The sequence below is a fragment of the Larus michahellis genome, chromosome 1, assembly GCF_964199755.1.
Source record: "Larus michahellis chromosome 1, bLarMic1.1, whole genome shotgun sequence".
Classification (NCBI taxonomy): Eukaryota; Metazoa; Chordata; class Aves; order Charadriiformes; family Laridae; genus Larus; species Larus michahellis.
The window spans coordinates 188,818,406-188,843,147 of record NC_133896.1 but is presented as its reverse complement, the minus strand read 5'-3'; the positions used below and the strand labels follow the sequence as shown (position 1 = coordinate 188,843,147).

General features: G+C 40.0%; 1 protein-coding gene across 3 annotated transcripts in view; it reads right to left on the bottom strand.

The window, feature by feature from the left end:
* Positions 1–20,175, bottom strand: part of AKAP11 (A-kinase anchoring protein 11) — a 44,490-nt gene extending 24,315 nt beyond the window's left edge. For 2 of the 3 annotated variants that reach the window (XM_074564862.1, XM_074564880.1), the window contains exons 1-6: positions 20,021–20,175; positions 14,160–14,267; positions 8,254–8,370; positions 3,700–3,747; positions 1,609–1,743; positions 331–595 (exon numbers count right to left, since the gene is read on the bottom strand). In XM_074564862.1, the coding sequence (XP_074420963.1) occupies positions 331–595; positions 1,609–1,743; positions 3,700–3,747; positions 8,254–8,370; positions 14,160–14,219 (625 nt within the window). In that variant the 5' untranslated portion in view covers positions 14,220–14,267; positions 20,021–20,175. Of the gene's footprint in view, positions 1–330; positions 596–1,608; positions 1,744–3,699; positions 3,748–8,253; positions 8,371–14,159; positions 14,268–19,483; positions 19,587–20,020 lie in introns of those variants that run through there. The other variant, XM_074564871.1, reaches the window with a different exon arrangement.
* Positions 20,176–24,742: the final 4,567 nt, after the last annotated feature.

Sequence of the window (24,742 nt, the reverse complement as noted above, 5' to 3'; positions counted from 1 at the left end):
TTCACGATTAAAGCAATCTTTCATTTTTTTCAAATCCTATTATACTAATCTAATCACTGACAAATTAATGTGTTCTTTAGCACACAAAGTAGAACAATATTCTACTTGATCTGCATCCGGCATTGAGATTAAAATCTTTGATTTATGAGTTGATAAACTGTTGTGAGAAGAACAGGAAAAAAAAATTGAAATTCAATTGCATAATACCCCTTTACAAAACATGATTAATGTAAGAAAATACTATTTATTTACATTTATTTTCTCATGAAATCCCAAAAGCCTAAATTTCAAATAACAATTTCTACAAATCAACAGCATGCAAGAACTTACCAGTACTTTGTATCTTTGAAGGCTCATCTTCATCTAAGTGTTCGAAAGCAGTGACAAAATCATCCTCAATTGAAGAAACTGACTGATTAGTGTCATCGTCTTCTCCATGGGATGTCTCTGTTTGATGTTTTTGCGATGAGTTTATTTCCACTGCATATCTTATGCCTGTGGTATACTTGCCCAGCAAGGTAAATATATAATCAACTTTGATCCTTGGGAATGAAGGAGACAGTCTCATCACACAAACCACTTCAGGAAGTTGATTCTTGAAGAAGAGAGCAACAAGAAAGCAAACACGACAATCTTAGAATGATCTGAGCTGTCAGGAGTAGCAAGGGATTCCTTCAATGCTTTGTTACGAACAGTAAACAATTTACAAGTGTTTTAAAGATAAGAAAATGACTGGAACAGTTTGAGTAGAGTGACAGTTAAAATCACTTACTCATTTTCATAACTTCCGCACTCTGATAAATCATTGTAATAAAACAAACAAAAAAAGGTTGCATAATACAACCCTGATAATGTGTACTCAAGAATCTATTAAAGAATGAATGTTAAAAATCTGTAGAGGAAGACAACATTTCAAAGCATGTTTATGCTGAACAGTACATCAGTTTACAGGATATTTATTTCTTCAAGGTATTTTTTATCTTATATGCAACATAATTAAACCTATCATGCATGATTAGTCAATATAACTTTAAGAAGCTTGCTTTAACAACATTTATAATTGGAAATAATATAACTAACATCATAATAACATTGGAAATAATACTGAAACAAAAATAATGGAAATTATATCATTAACAGCATTTGTAATTTAAAATAATTTTTAGTACAAAAAGAGCCCACTGAGTTTTACGAACACCTGACATTCTCAAAATTTTTAGCACCTCTGTTTCAAGAAGAAAAGTCTGCCAAGGATGAAAGCTGTATCTGAGCACAGATCGGTAACTTCACAAGTTTCATCTTCTTTACTAATTGACAATAAAAGGGACTATGGCCTAGCAGAAGCATGGGATCAGCACCATAATTAAATATTTATTAAATATTTTCTGTTCATAATACAGCACTTGAAAGCAGAAAGTTTGAAATTTTTCTAACATTCATTTTAAAGAAATCACAGAATATAACCATATTAATAACAATATTAATACCACTGTGGCTAAGATGGCCCAAAACCAAAAGCAAGACAAGGTGTCATATGACTAAACTCTTTATGAGGCCAAATACAATGCTTGTGTAATTAAGACATGCAAGAATACACAAAATTTTTACCTGAGGTTTCATGACATAAGGTTTTGCCAAGGTTTTCTTTACATCTTTTAGAAATATAACCTCATTTTCTTTTAGTTTGCACAACTGGAGCGATTTCAGAACATCTGGAAGCTCTACAGAAACAGCTGCCAACTCCTGATTTAAATATACAAACACATTGAGAATATAAAGTGAAAAAAATAACATGTAAATGATAACAGTTTTGATCTCTCATTGCCCCTAAATAGTAACAGCTGCTTATTTTGGTAAAGCTCTTTTCTGCCCTATTTCTTGCCCCATCTCATACTCTCAAACTGTGGTGTAAAGCGTCTGTAAACAAGCTTTAATTCAGTCCACACTCATCTCCAGCTCACGCTCCTACCAAAAGAAATTCCACTGTCACAAAGGAGAATTTTGTAAGCTCTGAAAAGCAGTTGTACATCCTACAAGGTAAGCAACTACAAAGAGAACGCTGCACTCAGCTAATAATGGTTCTCAATGGATCTCTACATGGTCTGAGTGCGCTTTATTGAAATAGTGTTTTAGCCCCTTATTACAAAAACAAGGACAAGGCACTTCTTTAAGCATGATCTTGGATAACTTTTAGATTTACCTAATGTAGAAAAGGTCTATGAAAAACTTACCTTTTTTTTACAGACTAAACACTACTGATTCACCCGGTACAAAGCAAGTCTCCATAACGGTATTCAGCCCAAATTTCTCTAAATTCCACCTAATTCTAGACAAATAGTTCTTACCTATACTTGAAAGAATGTCTAGCATTATTATAATTTGATTAATTAGCAACATTGATATAACATTGAACGCAAAGGGATTCAGAGTTTCCATTTTTCATTTTTAAACATCATCAAATTACTACAGCAATCTCTATCTATTAAGATCTAGACAGAGTAGAAGTATGGAACAGCACTGTAAACATGTATGTTATGGATTATACTGATGTGTAAACTGCACAGGAAGATTAAATCCTTAACTTCTTAAAATGGCAGAGCACAAGCCCACTAGTTTGCTACACTTCCCCTTTTAAAATAACATTGCGTAGAATCACAGAACGGCTATGTTAGAAGGGATCCTAAAGATCATCTAGTTCCAACCCCCTGCCATGGGCAGGGACACCTCCCACTAGACCAGGCTGCTCAAAGCCCCATCCAGCCTGGCCTGGAACACTTCCAGGGATGGGGCAGCCACAACTTCCCTGGGCAACCTGTTCCAGTGCCTCACCACCCTCACAGTAAAGAATTTCTTCCTAATATCTATTCTAAACCTACCCTCTTTCAGTTAAAAAACATTACCCCTCGTCCTATCACTACACTCCCTGATCAAGAGTCCCTCCCCATCTTTCCTGTAGGCCCCCTTTATGTACTGGAAAGCCACTATAAGGTCTCCCTGGGCTTTCTCTTCTCTAGGCTGAACACCCCCAACACTCTCAGCCTGTCTTCATAGCATAGGTGCTCCAGCCCTCTCATCTTGGTGGCCCTCCTCTGGACTTGCTCCAACAGGTCCGTGTCAGACTTCCTCATCTAACTCTCCAGAATAATGTCTTAAGGCATAACCATAATATTGACTCCTGATCCCCCACCAGCAATTACCAGCTAGCAGTCAATTCGGTAAAGTTTTAGCTTTGCACATGACAACTGTACCATAGCAATAAGCACAACTCTACTAAAGAGAACGTTACAAGCCAAACTAGTGATACATATAGGTTTTTAAGAAAAAAAAAAAATCAAAAACAACAAACCAAAAATAAAACAAAAAAAACCCCAAACAAACAAAAAAATACAACCAACACCTCCCCCCCTTCAAACACCACACACACACAACAAATCCCCCTCCCAATTTAAGTAAGCTGTTCCAGGTCATTCTAATACAAAGAGTGACCCAAGTAATGTTTTAAATACATATAAAACACTGATGATCATATTAAAATAATTATTTTCAACCTTTCGATAATATTTAAAACTTAGGATTTTAAATGCTCAAGATACATATATTTCATTTCTCAAAACACCAAAATTCCTCCATCTGAAAAAACTCAGAAATCACCAGTGCTAAAGAACATTATTTTCCAATAAATATAGATATATACCATACCTGCAAATAAGCAGTACCCATCTCCTCAGCAAAACCTATAAATGTAATCTGTAAAATAAATACATGAACATATTGAGTACAGAAAAGAACTTTTTTGTTTTCTGCAGATACTTAAGAGTTAAAATTCTGCAGGATTTACCACAAAGCTTCATTCTACGGCCATGAAAACAATACATTGGGGTAGGATAGCATGGTCAAACAGTAGCACGTGTTCTTATATAAAGAATAGGAACGCTATACTATTTGAATTGTGAAAGGTCAGATCAGACTAAAGAGCATATACAACATTCAAAACACAGCACATATAAATTTTTCTAGTGGCCTATTGGCTGGTATACACTGAGAAAAACATACAGGCCCCACTACATCTGTTAAAATAAACATGATTTTGCAAAGATCAGTGCTCATCTGTCCTTGCTTCAGGCTGGACTCATATAAAACAGTTCCAGTCTGAAATCTGTCCATGCTAACAAACTTTGATACATTTGCATATACTGAAGAGAGCATAATGCCAACACATTATACAATTTACCATGTAAATTGATCAGCCTAAAGCCAAAACACAACAGATTACTTAAGCCACATGTTTGCATGCAATATCCAAGCAGACAAACCCCTAAAGTAAAAGAATTAAAGTATTCAACCTCGAAAAAAAAGGTCTTGTCAGTCTCACAAACGTGGAATATGTCAGAAATGACAGCTTTTCCTCAGGTTTTTTGTGCTTGTGGACCCAAGGGGAGTTATTTTATCATATACTGTCCCTCTCTTCTGTCTACAGGTAGGTGTCTTGTATCATTCAACATGAACAGACCAGAAAGGCAGTATTTTGTCTTACCTTTATTCTTCAGTGTCAGATCATCATCTATTTTACATCCACTATTCAAACGTTATTTCAAACACCAGATTTCCTCTGTTCTCATTTAATATTTCCCTAACAACAAATCAATAGGGTATCTGCATGCTCAAAAAAAAATCCCAAGGCATTTATTTTCAAAACAAGGTTGTAAGAAAATAAATTTTGCTTACATTTTGTAGATATGTAATAAAGCACAAAGATTAAATACTTCCATTGACATTTGAACTTAAGTTTGATATGGCTTGGATTCAATTATTGCAAGGCACTATGCAATAGACTGAATGTTACGTATTCAAGCCACAGCTCATACTAAACTAGTAGCAGCTACTCCCTGGTTACTCTAAGGTAGTCATTTGGTTCTCAAGTTTAAAAACAGCAAAGAACATCACTATGTTTATAATAACTTATTAGTAACTGGTTCAGCTACTTGCTTGTGCATACACAGAATCTCTGAAAGGGATGGAGCTAGAAAAATAAATGGCTGAAGAACAATTCTGTTTTGAACTGTATTTGAGTTTTTAATACGTTATTTCAATGCTGCACCAAGAAAACCCTCAAACTTTCTTTTAAACTGAATTAATACTAAACTATGAAAAATTATGACTTGTTTATTCCAGGGGGTCTCATGCTGGGAAGCTACTATGCCCTCAGAAAAGATCTTCCTGTTTACATCCACTTATCCTTATTTCAGTTATGACAACATCATAAATGAAACAATGCTTCGCAGTAGCATTCTAAACAGCTCCAGACAAATTACAGGTCTCCAGCACCATATTCACTGTGTTAACTATGAAACGATTCTGTTTGAGCAACATGCCCTACATCTTTTCTTCAGCTCCTACATCTTTCATCTGTGCTACACCTTTCAACTTCGACATCATCTTATCTGTACATACCTACATTTTGAACCGAATTCCTCCACAGAAAAGGCAAAATAGCAAACAATTTAAAGGACTTGGAAAAAACCTAGTTCTTTGAAGAACGTTTTGGGAGGCTTTAGCGTTTGTTGCTGTTGGGGTTTTTTTGGTAGTTTGTTGCTGGCTTTTTTTTAGTGGGTGTTTGCACTTTTCTCTTCTTGCATGCCCTTTCCTCTTCCTCAAGATAATCATTCCAACCCTTTCCTTCTCCCTTGGGATAAATCATTGTGCAAGATAGGGCAGTATGCCAGCCAGTCCATATGTACACAGACGGGCCAGGGGACTGCTGTCAAAGAGACCACACCGCTGCCAAGTCTGTCTGTTTTTGCCTCAATGACAACACTAATTTGGATTTCTTTATTGCGTCCAAACTCCAGTTCTCACAGAAAAATAATCACCTTTTAATATCTCAAACATGTCTGAAGCTAGTATACCAGTTCAAAAGTTGTTGGGAAGTAGGTCAGGGAGATGGAAAGGCCAACAGTCAGTAACACAAGAGGGATCTGGACAGGCTGGATCGATGGGCCACGGCCAATTGTATGAGGTTCAAGAAGGCCAAGAGCTGGGTCCTGCACTTGTGTCACAACCACCCCATGCAGCGCTACAGGACTGGGGAAGTGTGGTTGGAGAGCTGCCTGGCAGAAAAACACTTGGGGTGTTTGCCAACAGCCGACTAAATATGAGCCAACAGTGTGCCCAGGTGGCCAAGAATGTCAACAGCATCCTGGCCTGCATCAGGAGTAGCGTGGCCAGCAGGACTAGGGAAGTGATTGTCCCCCTGTACTCAGCACTGGCGAGGCTGTAATTCAAATACCATGTTCAGCTCACAGAAAGACACTGAGGTGCTGGAGAGTGTCCAAAGAAGAGCAACAAAGCTGGAGAAGGGTTTAGAGCACAAGTCTTATGAGGAGCAGCTGAGGAAACTGGGGTTGTTTAGTCTTGAGAAAAGGAGGCTGAGGGGAGACCTTATCGCTCTCTACAACTACCTGAAAGGAGGGTGTCAGTCTCTTCTCCCAAGTAACAAGTGATAGGATGAGAGGAAACAGCCTCAAGGGAGGTTTAGATTGGATATTAAAAAAAATTTCTTCTCCAAAAGGGTTGTCAAGCATTGGAACAGGCTGCCCAGGGAAGTGGTGGGATCACCATCCCCGAAGGTATTTAAAAGATGTGTAGATGTGGTGCTTAGGGACATGGTTTAGTGGTGGGCTTGGCAGTGCTAGGTTGATTGTTGGACTTCATGACCTTAAAGGTCTTTTCCAACCTAAACGATTCTATGATACCATTCTTTAAACTAAAAATAGTGCATGAGACACTGTATTTTAAGGTTATCATAACCCACGGGTACAGAGGAAATGAATTAAAATGGTACAGAAAAACCTAAATTCTGGTTTTCATAAGTCTGAGTAATTATCTTTGCAGTCCTAATAATGTTCTTTTAATGTTATTCCGCATATAGGTGTCTTTCCCTATATTTGCATAAGAAAAAAAAAAACATTCTGTGGCAGGATATTGACCTCTTACATTTCAATGAGAGAGCACTTAATTGCTGAGCTAATAAGGTAACTAAATATAGTCAGCTATCTTTCTCCATAGGGACCATCATTACAGCCACATAAAACACACTGCCAGCTATTCATCAGGTATTTGCTACAAGACAAAAAGCCGGGGGGGGGGGGTGGGGTGGGTGGAGGGGAGCGGAACACTTGAGGGGTTTTGTAGATTCTAGAACATGGTCTGTCTGAACAGACAGACAAGATTTCGCCCACTCCTCCACTGCTTAGCTCTTCTTCCATACCTCTAATCTGTCACAGCTCTTCATCTTTTACAAATTCAGCTCCTTGCCTGCTCCCCAAATGTTTCATACAGTCACCACACCTCACCATCCAGCCAGACCCAAGAAACCTGATGTTATCCAGGCAATCCTAACTCATCTCTGCTGGTCACACAATCTGCCTCTTCCCTTCCTCCTGCTACTTCTTATCCAATTAGCAACCTTCCCTAGCCACTTCCTTAGTCTTTTTTTGCTTCATTTTTCCCTGTCTCAGCTCCTCTGCCTGGCCAGTGCAGGTCATCCTCTCCTCTAAGCTCCTTGTCAGGTCTGTCAACTATTACTTAGTTCTAAGACACTTAATAGGAAATACATGGTATTTATTGCTTCTTGCTTTTTTCTTTTCCCTTTGGAGAAACTGCTGTTAGTCTTGTAACTCAAACAGCTCTAGTCATTCCTCCTCACAGCTTGAGATTTACCTAGACAGCCCTGCATTCTGTCAAAGTCTACCTTCTTTTTCTCTCCAGACCTTCTCCAGCTTTTGGCCCATCTGTAGTAATGTAAAAGAATTCTAGACCTGCAATGTCGAGGCTTCAGGTTTTAGTGCTGAGCACAAGGCAAACAAAAGCAATCACTTTAACTTTTATTTTCAGACCTGGATCAAAACGTTGTGCTACTTTGTTAGGATATCATCCATACAATCTCAATCACAGGAGCGCTCACAAATCTAGTACACCCAGTTATACAATTCTTACAAAATCTTCTATCTACACATTTTGGTTTTTTGTTTCACAAATCCTACAAAGCAGAGAAATGTCATCTGGAAATGTCACAGCTCTTTTCAAGACTACAGTAACTGAATTCAAGAATGACAACAGGGGGTACAGATTTTACAGCCAGTAACTTGAAGCATTGTTCAGATTTACTATCCTGCAACTTCCCATACTGCTACGCTCTAAGTCATTTTCTATCATAGCCACAAAATAGATATAAATGGTCAGGTTATGCCAAACCTCAATAAAATTGTCTTGTTCTTCCCGATTTAGACATTCCTCTGCTGACACATTGCATAACTCTTTCCTGCTGTGTAGCAGTGACTTCATAGAGTGCAGTACACCTTCACCAAAACTCTGAAAAACAATGAAAAAATGTAAGACAAAGAAAATGTATTTTCAGTTTTCATCTATCCCCTGCCCCCCATAGGTTTCCCTACTCTAAGAACTGTTCCAAATTACTTTTTATACAAATCATCAGGTTTCAAGTTTAAATTTACTTCAGGGCATGGAACTGAAACAGTAAGTTTTCTTCTTAAGCAAAACTTTTATTCCAAAAGAAGGTGACAATTCTGTATTAAAAAAAAAAAGTTGAGAACGTGCAAACTTTGAAAAAAGAAACAGATGAATCCAAGAAGACATTGAAGTCCCACCTATTCCTTGCATCAAAGCCTTTATATGGAACTTTTCCATCAGCTTTTCCTTAAAAAGGATGAAAAGAAAATTCAGCCAAGAAAAGTAATGGAGGTGGCTTCAGAAGTCAAAGGGGAAGAAAACAAACAAACAAACAAAGGAAACCACCATGAAAATCCACACACGTTCTCCTTCCCTGTTCCTTGAAGGATATGGAAGAACTGTAACTTAATCTCATGCAATCAGTTCTTGTAACATTTCTTTTATTTGCACTTATGGTGACATGCAAGCACCCACAGATGTCTAAAAAAGGCTTAAGAATCTAAGAATTTCTCCCAGTGTAACAAAGCACAGCAGAACAAAAGAATTATCTTTACTGGTATCTGAAGTCAAATAAAACAAGACGACAGAACAACAACAAAAACTGGTTCACTTAGCTTGTAAAAAAGACAACATCCTCTCACTTTTTTTAGGAAGTTAACAACCTTTTTTCTTTATTTTTTATTTTAAAATTGTCATCTTCTCTAGCAAGTGGTAAGGTCAAGAAGAAAAAATAAGACTGCCATGTGGTTATAAATTGTTAATCCAGTTATTTATTCTCTGTATGATTGCCCTGTTAAAAATGAAGTGAGAAATCAGTGTGTCCAATTTATGACACATTCAAACTTACATCGTTCCTTAAACAATAGTAGAAGTGCTAGAAGCCAAAGTGAGTCAGAGAATATTTTGTATTTCTGATACACCCACAACACAACCAATCTGTTTACAACAAAAAGCAATTTGTGTATTACAGTTAAACCTCAAGAAAGATTTCTCCCCCCCTCCCCCCCCCCCCCCCCGTAGAAAAAATTGGTATCAAGTATTACTGCATGGGAAGCCAAATTGTTATAGCATGGCCACTGTCACCATGCTTGCGCTCATGGTGATACAGAATTAGGAAAACATTTCTAGAATGCATAGACAAAAGCAAAATAGAAACTGCACTTCAGGATCTTTGAAATTACCAAAATATATTTCAGAATGTTAGCAAACAAGGCCCAGACTACCACCCTTACAGCCAAGGTCAAGTCACTTTAAAGCAGTCAAACAGTCATTTTTGTGGAAAAGTAACAGCTGAACTATTTTAAAAATGCATTTAAGGCAGTTATTGGGTCATACAAAACAAACTAATGAAGCATTCATCTAATTTCCACTTTTCATCTATTCCTTTTTTACGACATGTTTAGTTGCAATTTACCTCCACAGTTTAGTAACGTATCCTTGCACTTTCCAAAGTATGCTTACTGTGTCTTTCTCTTTGATTCTCTGTATCTTCCAGATTTACAGGTGGCTGCAATATCAATACTGCTTAAAGACTCTCCCCCAGCAGTTCCCCCATTCATCTCAGACAAAAGTAATTTGTTAAGTCAAGCAAGTGTGCTAAAATGGCTCATTTTCAGCTTCTACAATAACTTAATCAGTCACAGACTCAAAATACTAATTAAAAAAATAAAAGGTCATACAACACGACCTGCTAGTTTTCTGCAGACCAACGATGATCCAGTTTGAGAAGGACTTATCATTATTCTCTAGTAGTTAGGTTTTCTAAGTCTACAAACTACTACATATACCTTATTTATAAGCAAGTTTTTTTTCCTACTTTAATACCATGAAAGAAAAGGCAGGACGAATAACTAGAACAGAAGTATGGTCGTAAGAGCTACTACAGTTGAGATGAAGGAAAATTTAAGGTTTTGGAGAATTTGAAGCGGAAGAATAAGAAAGATGCAACAATTGGAAAAATCTCCTTCAGGTCTGGAAGAATCAGCATACAAGACCATACGTAGGTCTGTAAGTACACTGATGGTGGCACTAGGTAACTGAAGAGATAAAATAACCCTATTTTAAAAAGGAGGAGGATGGAAGTGATGCATGTTTTTAGGATCATATTAATGAATATAAGAGTTCAGAACATGGAAAGAATAAAAATATGGAAATTAACAGGCACAATACAGACCTAGAGGAAAGATCTCAGCTATCTGGACTTCCACAGATTATTTACACTGAAATATATGAAGAGTTACAAAACCAGAAAAAGACAGAGTTTACTAAAAGAGCTGCTTCTGGAAAGAAGAATTTGCCTGCATAGAGTTAGCAAAGGATTTTTCTTGAGGATAAGAGTAGATGTAGGTCAGTAACCAACTTCCTCAAAATTTATCTTGAGAGTGAAGTCAAGCATCATCATCATTAATAAATTAAATTGGGGGGGGGGGGGAGAAGGAGGGAAGTAAATATGTAGATGAAATCTGATAATAATTCAAAGTAAGCAAGTGTCATCAGTCAAGAGGAAGAATAGCACATCATCCAGGAAGAACTTGCTCAACGTGAGAGTATTTTAAAATGCAATCGTAGGAAGTACAACATTATGTCCTTAAAAACTAAAAGCAAGCTTTAAAATAGAATTGCGAATTTACAAGCTGGGAAATAAGAGACCTGAGTTGACTTCTTGATCGTGGTATAGCAATGACTGGTCAATACGATACAGCACTGAAAATAGCAAACGTGACCTAGTACGCATCCTTTAATGCAAGAACTGATATCATCAGAGTCACTGAGAAGGACATCCCATATAATTGCACGTACAGTATCATCCACATGTAAAAAGAAGATTAACTCACAACAAGCACAGAAAGTAGGACTATGAAGGATAATCACTGGAATGCAGAGGCTGTCATACAAAAGCAGACTAAAACCTTAGTTTACACAGTTTCCAAAAACCAAGGCTAACAGAGGACAGATCACCAACTGTAAAAACATCACGAGAGTGAACATAGGCAAAAAAAAAAATAAAGCTATTTAAGCCAAAGAATAATGACATCCATGAAAAATGGGTATAAACTTCTTGTGAATAGCTTCAGCTGGAATTCATAAGATTCTTAGCTATTACAGCAGTGTGGTTCAAAAAGACAAAAAACAGCAGCACATTGTGGTGGTTTTAGGGTTTTTTTTGTGAGACTATATTTAACAACTTTTTCATATTCTTATCAAAATTGTGCTTGTGACAGCAAAGGACTGTATTCACTTTTGCCAATTTGACAACAAAAGCAAGTTCTCTCACAACCCTAGTCTAGGAGACATGCAACTACATTAAAAACTGAAAACTAGCAAATTCCCAAGAATATAAGCTCAGTTTAGGTAAGGACAAGAGGTCATCTTCAACATTTGTTTTTATAAATAGTACAACTACTTCCAATTTACATAGACATATGGGCAAAAAATCCCAAGCAACCTATAAAGCTCTAACTTGCTAGGCCTGCGTACTACTCCTTTACAGAAATTCCAGTCCCGTGTCTCACAAGAAATCCTATTTCAATTGTGAGCACAGACATCAAACTTACTAAGTCATACTAGGGGAAAAACACAAATATCCTCAAAGGTGTGCAGAGCAAGACAGACGCAAACATCTGAAAACCCTTGTCATGCCTCTAGCTCAAATGAGCAATTCAAGGTTTTGCACTGTCCCTTTTGTGGCCAGCAAATCAAGAAGTCATTATCTGTAGATCCTTCAGAATACACTGAAGGAAATTCTATACTAATTGGTCTCATGAACTATTTCAAACAGCTGCTCTTTAACATTTCAAACAATCCAGAAACCTGTAAGATGCCACGATCTGCAGAAAAATCAAGTCCAGTGTTGGAGAGTCATGTTTACTCTGCTCTTAAGTAACAAAGCAGCTCTTCCTGATTTCATGTCCTGTAAGATTTAAATGGACTGAATATTTTGAAATAATTTTGTAAAAAATGGAAACTTAAGACTTTAAATGTGCATACCACAACCACGCACTGATTTTTAAGAACTACTACTGCAACAATTCCTGCTAAGTATCACAAAGACGACATGAATCAGATTGCAAGATTCAATCAACAGAAGATGAAACAGTGTGATTCTGACCACCTTACTGCCTGGCTCTGAGAGAAAGAATGGAAGTTCCACGCTATAATCTAAGTAGCCACCTCTCAGGGAAACATCAAGAGGAAGCAGACACAGATCAAAACATTGGAGTCTGGCTGTACGAAAATGTAGAGTTTAGCAAGACACTCAAGAAAGGTTGAATTCATGTTCCTAGAACCACACAGTCCAGAACGCTCAATGGCAACTAAGAGAGCAGTTCACACAGCTAGTATTTTAGGCAACCATTAGAATTAGTGAGGAATCACTGCTCATTGTCATTATTAGAAAGATGTTTCTGCAACCCAGAGGTTTAAAAACCTGGTCGGGGGTTGTTGGTTTGTTTTGTTTGATTTTTTAATTGAAGTGAAAAAAAACAAATAAAGGGCAGACTAAAAAAGTCCTCTAAAATGCAGTTTATGTTCAGGTTAAGAATGCAAAATGACTTGACTGTTGTTAAAGAACTGTTTGAGCTGGAGATTTTTCATAAATCAATACAATAAAAGTTTTGATACCATGTGTCTTAAAGTGAAAGAATATCACCCATAATTACAAAGTGCTTAATGTATGGCAGTTAAGCTTCCATATCAGGACCTGGAACAACTAATTACGTGCCTGGCAGTCCCATAGTGCTTACCTTCACTTTAAAGCAGCTTCTATAGGTCCTATACCACAGACACTGTTTCCTTAAAACAACAAAATCTGCTTATGGAATAAAATAATGCAATTTTCATGCAACAAGATACTTCCTTGCTCAGTTTCTCCTCTTAAGCGTTGCACACACTAGCAAGTAAAGAATTTATTAGTAACCAGGAAAGACCTGGAAAAATATTCATCTGTATTCAACTACTTTGAGAAATATGATTTGGTAAAAAAATTTGTTCCTTCAGGGTAAACTGCAATTTTCATTGAGTAAATGCTTATGGAAGTTGCAAGAAAGTTTAAGGAAAAGTATTTATGCTCTCCAAGCTAAAGTGACAAAATTTAAAAGAATAAATAAATAAACAAATACTGTTAAAAAACCCCAATACCTTTCATAATTGCTAGACATATTTTCTTTTTCACCAAAACACTGCCTAGAAGTTCACGTAAACAGAAGGATAAGCCAGTCAAGAAACCAAAATCTAAAGATAAAGCCATTACAGTAAGCCCTAACACAGACTTCACAGAACAGTTTTCAATGAACACTACATATTTATATTTTATTACATATAAACTTGAAAAATCTGTGTTCAAAATAAGTTATACTCCAATAAACAAGGGAAATTTTAGCAAATAAATGCAAAATTTTAGCAAATAAAATTTCATATTACTTTAAAACAAAAGGCAAAAGCATACACCCCCCTTCTTTAAATTGTTCTGTCTCACTGTTCAACAATGCTAAATATGCCAAAGCATAAAGCAAAAACAGTTTCTTTGCCTTCTTGATTAGACAATTACCAAAATTAAAACACATAAAGAAAAAAAAAACCCACTCAAAAAAGCCCTAACCAAATCTATCAGTTCACTTGGTTCATTATTAGACTGTTGCAATAAAGACTGAAAAGCTCTGAATTTTTTTTTTTGTTTAAATACAGGTAATTACCTTTTTCACAGATATTCTTGGCTTCATTCGATTGCCCTGAGCCCTGGCGTACATATCCATGATTTTACCAATCTTAGTATTCGATGAAAGAAGTCAGCTCAAAAATACCTATGAAAAACATTTACACTTGATTATTTTATGTTTCTCCATTTAGTTTGTATACATTTTGAAAATGCAAGTAGACAAAACAAGAACCAATAAAAACAATTAAAAGGCATTTTACAACTGAGAAAAAATTAAACAGCACACCATCCATACTGATTGTTGACTTAATAAAAGGTACTACCATACTTATTTTTAAAACAATGCACAAATGTAAAAAACCTCTTACAGTTAGTTCCAACATTTTTCTTTCAAGGATGCATTGAGGGGGCAGGGGGGAAGGAACATTGCATTAAATATTGTTCCACTACTGCTGATATCTGGTGAAGTTTATCAGCAGATTCCTGTACCATACCACGCACTGGAACTACCCTTCAACAATCTCCAGAAGAAAACGTACTACTTACCCACTCAACCAACTGGCCTATTTATTTCTGTCAACTCTTAAGTACTACAGACGAACACATGTGACTCCTGTTCAGGCTAACACGTATCAACAATCTCGTTCTCTGGCATTGCTCTGGGCTGTCCTGTCTCTGCTGGCAAAACACAGGACAATAGGATGCATTTCCCAGCACCCTTACTTCACCAAAGTAGGTCAGAAGAGCTCTTGCTCAAGTCAGCTACCCTTATTGATCTTAAATCTAACAACAACGAAAAAAAAGCAATGAAATCAAAACAAGTTTTTCAAGTTTCCCTGCTTAATCAGCAGCAATGAAAAGAAATAGAATAATCTAGTCTGTTTCATTCACCTCCACGTCCCCCAAAACAGGCAATAAATGTAGGGTATTAATAAAGACAGAAAGCTTGTGTTGGGCTTTTAAATTCTATGGGAGTTTTAATACTTCATCTTTTCCCAGGGTCACACAACTTAGCCAGGAAAAAGAACTCCTAGACTATCCAAAATAAACCAGGTAAGGAGCAAATGCATGTAAAGATGACTGCAAAATAAAAAAATAAACACCAAGACATCAGAGTATAGGTCTCCTTTGCACAACTGACTGGCTAGATTTTCTCAATCTCATCTCAAGCACACATTTAACCTTTATACAGGAAAGAAATTTTTATATGGGTTTGTTCTTCAGTATATGTAATTTAAATAATACGATGAGTAGTGGCATCAAGTAATTGCACTCTTCATCCCCCCCTCAGCACCTATAAAAGTAACACCTTCTCAAAAATAAAACAGCAAGAGATTATTAGATATTATTAGATACATCTATTCACATTCCACCTCAATTTCTGCTTTCCTTCATGAAGATGAACTTGCTAGAACCTTAGAAGAAAAGTTACACTTATGTAAATAAACTGCAACATTTTAATCTCTGGAGCACAGCATCTCTCTTAACAGGATGTCTGAAGTTTGGATAATTAAGACAATGACATGAAGCAGCTAGGTACGTGTTAGACATATTATATATATATTATATATAAATATAATAAATACAAATAGAAAACTCCAATCATAGCAAACTTCTGTGGATGGAAGATTAAAAAAACCAACGATGCTTCTGTTGAGACTCAAGAGTTTAAAAAAAAGAAACAAAAAAACAACAAAAGCCACGAAACAACAGCAAGCAAGAAAAATAAATCCACCTCACTTGTCCCTACTGCTCTATCTTAAGCAGCTAATCCATTCTGTTAATCTAATCACATTAGGGAAATACTCTTGGACGCATCCTTGTCCTAAGAAGAGCCACCTACAGGAAAAGCTGGTTTCTCACACAGGGTCAAGTCAATTCCTTGAGCTCTACATTTTTGGACTGATCACTCCTTGCAGCAAAAGCCCGGCATAGCAAAATCATGGAGATGACTTTATAACCATGTTGTGTCCCACAGTATTTGCTTAGACACAGTAGTCTACAGTTACACTGCCTTCAGGCCGTACGTTCAGTAGTTTCCTGTGGCATCAGCTGGTAAACTCTGGAGACATGAGCATCATCACAGAGCCACCTGCAGTGTCACCTACCTCATGAAACCAACAGTCTCATAAATCACAGTACAAACTCTGAAAGATGCTGGAGAGAAACTGTACTGGTTTATCAACACACCACCATAACCATTTTGTTGTGTCTGCATCCTGTCCTTCCGTACTTGAGTTACGCAGGTTGTCCCCACCACCTACAGCATCACAGCTATCCATCTTCCATTTCAGAGAAATCTGAAGGGTCCCACTTGATCAACAACACAATGAAATCTGAAAGTGTTCCTTTTAATATATAAAATTATTATCAATTTTCAAAGAAACAAATGGCCAATCATCTGTGAAGTACCAAAACTTTAACTGGAAAGGAAGTGAAAGCACTGGCAAACAAAACAGCCTGGAAATAGCTTGTTTCTTGTGCAAATAAAACCTACCCTTTAAAATTATTTTTATTTCTGCATATTGTATTTGACTATGAAAATTCATTTCCTCCTACTGTAAACTCAAAAAAAAAAGAGGAATAAATGGCATTAAGTATCAGATGCAGGAGGACAAGGACTTTGCTGTTACTGAATAACTATCAGTAGATGCGGAAAAAAAAGAAAAAATTGATCACGCGAACAACTGATAAATACCCACACAAACTTTAACCATCTTTACCTTTCCAAAAAGGTGGATCATCTTAAATCCATTTTTACAGCGATTTGTTGAGGAATACCTTTCTCACCAGACCACGTAATAAGCATTTAGTTATCTTGTCCAGTCTTGTTTGAATGTACGTAAGGATCCAAATCAAATAGCGAAATCAGCTTAAGGGAATCCAACAGGAGTTTTGCCATAAATTTCATCTCTTTGTATAAATTTATCCTATGCCTAAATTTGTTAGAAGCCAGTGTGTACTGACAACAGTTAGCTAACAGAAAGGAAGAAAACTTATTTTTGGCTGTAAAGTGCAAATGTGCTGAGTATATCTAAGAGATTAATTTAATATTAATATTATTAATCTAATAGCTAGAGAAGCGTATATGTACATGTACACATCTATGTGAAAGTCATACAAGGACATGAGGAATTTGAACCATATAGGCAATAAATCTGAACTATATGTAATATGTTCTTATTTTATGAGACCCCACCTGGAGTACTGCATCCAGCTCTAGGGCCCCCAACATAATAAGGACATGGACCTGTTGGAGCAGGTCCAGAGGAGGGCCACCAAGATGATCAGAGGGCTCAAGAACTTCTCTTAAGAGGACAGGCTGAGAGTGTTGGGGTTGCTCTGCCTGGAGAAGAGAAGGCTCCAGGGAGATCTTATTGTGGCCTTCCAGTACATAAAGGTGGACTACAGGAAAGATGGGGAGGGACTCTTGATCAGGGAGTGTAGCAATGGGCGAGGGGTAATGGTTTTTAACTGAAAGAGGGTAGATTTAGATTAGATATTAGGAAAAAATTCTTGACTGTGAGGGTGGTGAGACACTGGAACAGGTTGCCCAGGGAAGTTGTGGATGCCCCATCCCTGGAAGCGTTCAAGGCCAGGCTGGATGGGGCTTTGAGCAGCCTGGTCTAGTGGGAGGTGTCCCTGCCCATGGCAGGGGGGTTGGAACTAGATGATCTTTAAGGTCCCTTCCAACCCAAACCATTCAATGACTCTACAGTTACATTTCCAATAAAAGATTCTAGCTGAGGAAAACAATATATCTGTGATTATGTTTCAAAAAAGTATTTTTTGCCGTAGTACTGTTAAAAAAAAAAATCTTTCTTTTAAAGCCTAAGTATTTTTTTTTTTATCTTCAACACAATGATCTGAAGCAGCCAAAAGAACTTTGCTGATGCTTTGCAAATCCAGGTTTAATTGAATACTGAGCTGTGAAAGATTCATCCCAAATATCAAATTTAAAAATACCTTAGAAATAAGACGCACCCTTTTGTAACGTTAGCAAAACAATTGCTATTGAAATCCAAATGAAACAAGCCTATACTGACAAGCCGGCAGAACAGTCTAATGGATCCTTTTCTTTTTCTCATTTTTAATGATTTATCACTTTCACTAATTGGGTTGGCAGTCTTGAAAAATTCTGTTTTATAAAATGACAAGTTGTCTTTACCACAGCCACAGCAACACTAAGAGAAGAGGGCAGGAGGGAATATATCTCTGTTAGACAGCACAATTATGAAAGGCTGAATTTTCTTTTTCTTGTTTAGTTCTAACTGTTTTACATTGTATTCTTGTTACATAGAGGCATGACATGAATACCAAGCTTCACCAATTTCAAAAGAATCCTTCATTTTCTCTGCCTAGATCAACACTAAAAATCATTGCCCCCACCTTCCCCCCAGTCCTGGGTCTGGATCCTCAAACACGGCTTGAGAAAAAAAATTACTACTCATTCTACCACAAATATCTATCATTCTAGATTTTGTGCTTTGTGCAAATAACTTTTAGTTTCTGTACTTTATTTCATTGTGTATTTCATACATAACATAACTAAACCAATTAAGTTGGGGGGTATATTAATTTCTAAGCAGTAGCATTTCCTCACACAATCTTATTTCCCCTTAGATAGAACTTCACCAAAGAATACCTTCTTTAGGAGGTATTTAAAAATACTAAAAATATAAAAATACTTTATTTTTTTTTTTACCCATATTATGCCATCAACCAAGATGGCATAATTGAATTACCATGCCTTAAAAAAAAAAACCTCGTCTTGCCTGCAAACCAAGAAACTCACCTGGACAAATGTGACAAAAATTATTTTAAAATATTTGATTTCTCAAGAATGAATTAAATATTGGCAGTATCTGTCACAAAAGGCTAACAGTACAATTCTGAAATAATCTTGCAAATGGGAAGAGCCTTAAGGCTCTTCCCAAGTGCAACACGGATAAATTAAGTGTATTGTATTACCATTGATTTTAGTACCACTGATCCTTCCCAAATACAATGTAACTCCTTTTTTGCGTCCCTATCTCACTCTGCTAATATCCCAGATGCTTCAGTAAGAAGGTTATAATACCAGATCAACAGTTCGTAACTCCCCGACCCCCCCCTCCCCCGCCTTTGGATAGTGGGGGGAAATCAGAGAACGCTGCTTCAGTCATAAAGAATGCCCCTCAAAAGAACCAAGAAAGTAAACGAGGGATACACATTGTTCCTCCGCCCCGAGGGGAGGAGGAACGTGGGGAGGGAGGGGGAGGAGACACTTTTAAAAAGCGAAATATTGAGAATGGGGTGAACTTATTTAACCCGTGTGCATCAACCGCGAGACACCCAACGCAGGAGGCAACGCGAACTTACTTCAGCCCCCGTGCAGCAACCACGGCAACACGGGCACGACCCAGGCTCCAGCCGGGACGGCGGACAACCCCTGCCGAGGGGGACTGCCCACCCAGCCGCTCCCACCAGCAGGCCTCCGGCGCAGGCCGCCGCGCCTACCGAGGGGCTCTCCGGGAAGGAAGGAGGCATGCTGCCAGCACCTCACCCCCCACCCGGCTCCGCGGGTCTCGGGGCCAAACCGCTGCGTTACCCCCCTGCCTGTGTCCCACCCCCGCCTCCGCACCCTCCCCTCAGGTGCGTGTGGCCCGTCCGGGGCTGCACCGCCCCAGGCCACACGGAGCCGGCTGGGGAGGTGCCAGCAGCGCCTCCTCCCCGCAGGGAAGGGCGGCTGGGTAGTGGGGGATGCTCTGCTCCTCCTCCGCCGCCACCTGTGGGAGCGATCCCCAGCCTGACAGGCCGGGAGGCTGCCCCCCGGCCCTGCGCGGGGAAGGGAAGCGGCGGTCCCCCCTCAGCAGGCCAGCGGGGGGTGGGGGAGAGGGAAGAGCGGACGCCCCGTACCTGACCGCCTCCTCAGTACCCGGCTCCCGCAGCCATTTCACTGCCAAAAGCCACTGGAGCCGATCCCGGCCCCGCTGGCCCCAGCCCCGTCAGCGCCGCCGCGGCGCAGCGCCCCTCCGCCGCCCGGTCCGGCCCGGCCCCTCCCCCTCCGGGCCCCGCCCCCGCTCTCGCGACGCTTCCCACCCCCACGCAGACTCGCGCGCCTCCGGGAGGGGGGGGGCGGGGCCAGACGTCACGTGGCGGCCGGTGGCCGGCGCCCCCATTGGCGGGAATTGGGAGAACCCCGCGGGAGGGGCGGGGCCGGGTTGTTGCGCGCGTCCCCCCGCTGTTCGCTCGCGCCCGCCGCGGGGGTCGCGCGCGTCCGGCGAGGGCGTTAGGGCCGTTACGGGCCTCTGGGGGCCGTACTTCCCTCACGGGAGGAAAAGGCAGCTTGTGCCTGGATGGCCGTGAGAGGAGCACCCTCCCGCCGGGTCTCCCCAGGCCCTCTCAGGGAGGGGGCCGCGGGCTGGGTGGAGCTGCCCTCCCCCCCCTCTCCCGCAGCATCATTATTAGGAAAAATTTCTACAAAACCCGCGAAAAGGTTATCAAAGCGCTGGAACAGGCTGCCCAGGGAAGTGGTGGAATCGCCATCCCTGGAGGTATTTAAAAGACAGGTGGACGTGACACCAGAAGGCTGTGCTGCCATACAGAGAGCCCTGGACAGGCTGGAGAGTTGGGCAAAGAGGAACCTCATGAAATTCAACAAGGGCAAGTGTAGGGTGCTGCACCTGGGGAGGAATAACCCCATGCACCAGTACAGGTTGGGGGCTGACCTGCTGGAGAGCAGCTCAGCTGAAAGACACCTGGGAGTCCTGGTGGACAACAGGATGACCATGGGCCAGCAATGTGTCCTTGTGACCAAGAAGGCCAATGGCATCCTGGGGTGCATCAAGAAGAGTGTGGCCAGCAGGTGGAGGGAGGTCATCCTCCCCCTCTACTCTGCCTTGGTGAGGCTGCACCTGGAGTACTATGTCTAGTTCTGGGCTCCCCGGTTCAAGAGGGACAGGGAACTGCTGGATAGGATACAGCAAAGGGCTACAAAGATGATTAGGGGGCTGGAACACCTCTCTTATGAAGAAAGACTGAGGGATTTGTGTCTCTTCAGTCTGGAAAAAAGACAAGTGAGGGGGGATCTTATCAACACTTGTAAATACTTAAAGGGTGGGTGTCAGGAGGATGGGGACAGGCTCTTTTCAGTGGTGCCCAGTGACGGGACAAGAGGTAATGGGCACAAACTTGAGCATAAGAAGTTCCACCTAAACATGAGGAGGAACTTCTTGACTTTGAGGGTGGCAGAGCACTGGAACAGGCTGCCCAGAGAGGTGGTGGAGTCTCCGTCTCTGGAGACATTCAAAACCCGCCTGGACGCGTTCCTGTGCAACCTGCTCTGGGTGACCCTGCTCTGGCAGGGGGGTTGGACTAGATGATCTCCAGAGGTCCCTTCCAACCCCTACCATTCTGTCATTCTGTGATTCTGTGATACTTAGCGACATGGTTTAGTGGTGGTTTTGTCAGTTTTACATCGATGGTTGGACTTGATGATCTGAAAGGTCCCTTCCAACCTAGGCAATTCTATGACTCTGTGATTCTGTCACCCACAGGAGAGCCTCTGCATCTTGCCTTGCATGGTCCCAGCCACAGCAGCCATGGCACAGCTGCAATCAGGATCTGCTCTGCAGCACGGAGCTTGACGCTCTTTTTCTGGGTAGTTGCAGCCTTTTGCAAAGCCCTCAGGAAGTTGCGTACTAAGCTCTGTACTGCGAGATGTGAGGGAGAGTAGACTTGTGAGGTGGGTCTTTCCTGCCTAGTCAGTCTGGACTGGAGGCCTGCCTTCTGGTTGCTCATGAAAGCCTCTCGTGCCAGGCTTGCTTTCCAGCTAGCTGGCTGGCTGGCTCAGCAGGGTAGATAGGTTAGAGGGTAGAATCTGGTTTGTCAGACGGGGCACAGACAGAAAACTGTCAAAGCCTATCTGAATTTCCTACGCCTTCCTCCCTTCCCACTCCTTTTTAAACTCAGTGCCACCGGATTCCTCTCTGCATCAGGTGTGCTATTTACTCCAGCAATTATGCAATTTATTTTCAAATCCTCATGAGTTATGATGGAGATGTTGGGGCCTGGGATTTCTTTCTGTTTGCATGGAAACGGTAACTTCACATAGCTTCCCAACATCACTCCATTTAAGCAGCATCTCCTTCAGACACTAACCTGACAACAATGAGGAGGACACAAATAAGGAAGTGTGTTGAACAATATGTGATGGATAGCCTCACACTGTCAGCTAACAACTCTGTCCCTCCCCCAAAGAGAGACTCCTGGAATCCGGACAGGTCTTTCTGAGACTTGGCATGTGAGAGCGAACCTCAGCAGGAGGAACAACAGAGAGTTCCACTGTGGCTACAGGCACAGACAAGGCGGCATGTGGTTGCAACAGCTTCTGGAAGCCAGAAAAGAAAGAACCCCCAATGCTGAATTCAGCAAGAATCCAAAAGTTTGTATACTGGAGGAGGGGGTAGGGAGGAAAAAAGAAAAAAAAAATCAGAAAAATATGCTAGACTGGTAGCTTGTTCAGAATTGGGGGGTTTAAAAATCTAACCTGACCACTAGACAGAGAGACCGCTCTGACTTTGTAGGTTACATTTTTCTTCTGCGTACCACCTGAGCCCTATAAAAAGGATATAAGAATTTTTGCTACTGGATCTCCATTACTTTTCCGGATAATTCCGGCTTCTGCCTAGCTTCTGTTTTTACTTAAGCTGTGTCTTTTATTTCTCTTTAGTCCTTGATCATACGCTGTTTCTGGGTTGTGTAATCAGACACTTTAGAAGTCGGAGGGTGCGTACTCACTCATTTTGCCAACAGGTCAGATAAACTACATTTTAATTTACCCTAAAAACTAATAAGCTGTGCGACAAAGCCCACAAACCATGCACAGACTAGGTAGATAAAAGAAACAAAGGATTATGGGTTCTAAAGTATGTCACAGTGTTAGCTAAGTGGGACAAATAAAAGGTTTCTCACATTCCCAGAGACTGCAGGTCCCTATGGGATGGCAATAAAGTGAATGAATAATAGAATCAAATTTAAGTTTCAGTGCCCATTGAGACCAGCCTGGCTTGGAAATACACTGTCATTTGAGTAAAAAAAAAATCAACAGTTTTGCACATCTTTGGTTAACCAAAAAAATACCTCTTTTGACCAACTCCTCTTTTCAAAATACTTTTCAGTTTTCATAAAAAGAAAAAATTCCGTGAGAGGGTTTTGTTGTTTCTCATGTATCAAGACTTACAGTAAGGAAAAATCATCCAAAACAAAATAGATCTGGAAGCAATGTAAACATGAGAAAGCATGCTTTAAAAATAAATTCAAGCCTTTTATTCCCTTTGTTTTATAATTTCCCTTAGACTATTCAGAATAATGAGTTCCTATGGCTCCCTGCCAAAACCTTGGAAAAAATCAAGATTTACCCTCATCAGGAAACTATGAAACAAAACCCAGAGCATGCCATTGTTTGTCAGAATATTTTTTTTTGTTGTTATACAATAATAAAATGGGAATTGCTTTGAAATAGTGATTTATATTTTATTTGCAATTGATTTAAATACTGCCTATGTAAAAGCACAGGAAACTTAGCTGGTCAGTCAACACTTCTTAAAATGTATATTAATTGGGAAGAAATAAGGGTATCAGTTTCTGGGCTCTGGTATTTTGTGTCCTGTTCAGTTTTATATTTTTCAGGACATGGCCTGGCCAGCTGGAGCCTGATGCACTACCGCCAGCCAGGGAGCAGGGCAAACCGGGGACAGCCCCAGCCCAGGGCATCGGGGATCTCTGCAGGGACAGGGACAAGTCAAGGCCAGGCTGGCATGTCAGTCCATGTGTGGGGCTCAGGATCAAGCCTGGTGAGGGGAACCAGCATCAGGCAAAGCTGGCTGGCTGGTGTCATGCACCTGTAGTGTTTTCTGCCTGCTGTTTCAGTATCAAAAATAGGCATCTTTGTTATCTTTCTGTCAGAAATACTGTCATGTCCCTGGTACTATCCTGAGTCACTGTCTGCACCTGTCTTTTAAGCTTGATATTTTCAGGATCACTGGCTTGGAGCAACTTGTTGAAAGATTATCTCAGACTGACTTGTATGTCATCTCTCTAAGGTATTGAATGCCAGTTCCATAAAAGGAGATGAAGAGCTAGTCAGTGACTTTATGGCCATTTTCCATCCGTTTTCTTACTAATCTCTTACTTAAAATTTTTTCCTCTGTACATAAAAACTACCCAGTTGCATGATTGTGTCAGTGGTTTCGTTTTTTTTTTTTTATACTACCTCTGAAAAATGTCCCTCTCTAACTAAAGCTTTATTAAGTTCAGGCATGACTTTAAATTACATCCAATAAACTAGGCTGATGTAATTTATAATAGTACAGATTACCTTCTCAAAGACAGATAGGTGATTTATAGTCTTTGTATTCCTACCTTTAACAGGAGGCATAGCATACGCTTCTTGTCTCAAAACCTGGGTAAGCCTTTCCATAGATCCCCTCGCAGCAGGCTGGGAAGGATCTGCCATACTTGGTACTGTTCTCCCCCCGGGAAATCTAAGGCTCGTAAAGTAATAATTTCATTAATGACTTGTAGTGGCTTATCTGTTTATAACATACCCTTATGCTCCGCAGCCCAGCTACCTGCTTC